The 1,225-nt window shown below is 45.9% G+C and overlaps 1 protein-coding gene across 1 annotated transcript; it reads left to right on the top strand.

The window, feature by feature from the left end:
- Nucleotides 1-365: 365 nt before the first annotated feature.
- Nucleotides 366-923, top strand: TEOVI_000828700 (uncharacterized protein; the record flags this gene model as incomplete). Its single annotated transcript, XM_067222364.1, has 1 exon — nucleotides 366-923. One exon carries the CDS (start codon nucleotides 366-368, stop codon nucleotides 921-923), a length of 558 nt encoding a protein of 185 aa, XP_067078465.1.
- Nucleotides 924-1,225: the final 302 nt, after the last annotated feature.

Here is a 1,225-nt window from a genome sequence, read left to right as displayed (position 1 = left end):
GCAGAAGCGACGCAGCTGAAAGAACAAAATGCCTACTCGGAACTGGCTTTGTTCGACAGGCTAAAAATAGACAAAAAAGCCTCACAATCAACCTACAATGAAACGTTAAGCGCCACAGGAGAGGGTATTCTCCATCGAATAAATTATGTACAAGAAGGAACAAAGTACTTTACGTCGATAGCCGTTTCTGCCAGCGCAAAGCAATCAACAAACACCAAATGCAAAGCTACAACAATGTGGACAAAGCACGGCGACGCCGCGTGTGATCCAAAGACGCTGAACAGCTCTCGCTGGAAAGAAAAAACATCTCGGCAATCCAGGAAACCAAAATAAAGGCAGTTACAGACGCGGAGATAGGCATCGAGATGGGCGCCTACGACCTGTACCTCACGCTTTCAACGGCCCTCGACACAGACAACAGCGGCAGATGCCAAACGACATCTACCACAGAGACAACGCTCAGCAGCATTTCGATGGTAGCAGAATCGGCTGGCACAACATATGGAGGCGAGCTATTACAAACAAAAAAAGCTGATCACCCAAAGCAAAACTGCGAGGCTGAAGAAGAGAATCCACCAAGCAAACTGGCAAGGGCGGAAAAGCTAGAATCCCTGCTGTGCAAGGCAAAAGACGCGGCAACACCTCCAAAGATAGCGCTAGAAGCGACAACAACAGAAACGTTAGTCGGTGACACCGACTTTTTGTACATTGCAGCCCAACTTCTAACAACTGAAATCCCAGCAGGTACACAGCCAGAAGGCACAGAAGCCGACCAAATCAAGCAACTCATCAAAAGTACTTACGGCGACGCTACAACCTTCGGATCGCGATACACCACTGGCCTCTATGACAAGCAGACGAAATACAAAAAAAGGAACCCAAGATCGGGAAGGAACTCTAGACAGCGTAGCCACAGGCACTGACCTAGCCCTGGCAAGCATCTATTTTAAGGGCAGAGCACTCCCGCTTGATGCAGTTCAAGCAGGACAAGAAAAGCAAAAATCCAAAACAAGACAAACAGATGAAACTTTCAAAAAGAAAGGAAAAGGAGATACTTGCAAAGATGGCTGAAAATTGAAGGGGGAAAGTACTGAGAAAAAGTACGCAAAAAATCCGGAATACGAGTTGAATCAGGAAGAAGGAGAAAAAAGAAAACAATGGAAAAAAGAAACACCACATAAAACAATTGCACTGTAATTAAGGCATCTGTTTGCTTCCACTTTTT

The sequence above is a fragment of the Trypanosoma equiperdum genome (genome assembly GCF_001457755.1).
Source record: "Trypanosoma equiperdum strain OVI genome assembly, contig: ctg_1619, whole genome shotgun sequence".
NCBI classification, from domain to species: domain Eukaryota; phylum Euglenozoa; class Kinetoplastea; order Trypanosomatida; family Trypanosomatidae; genus Trypanosoma; species Trypanosoma equiperdum.
Note: the sequence above shows the minus strand (reverse complement) of the source record. Positions and strands in the feature narration are given on the sequence as shown.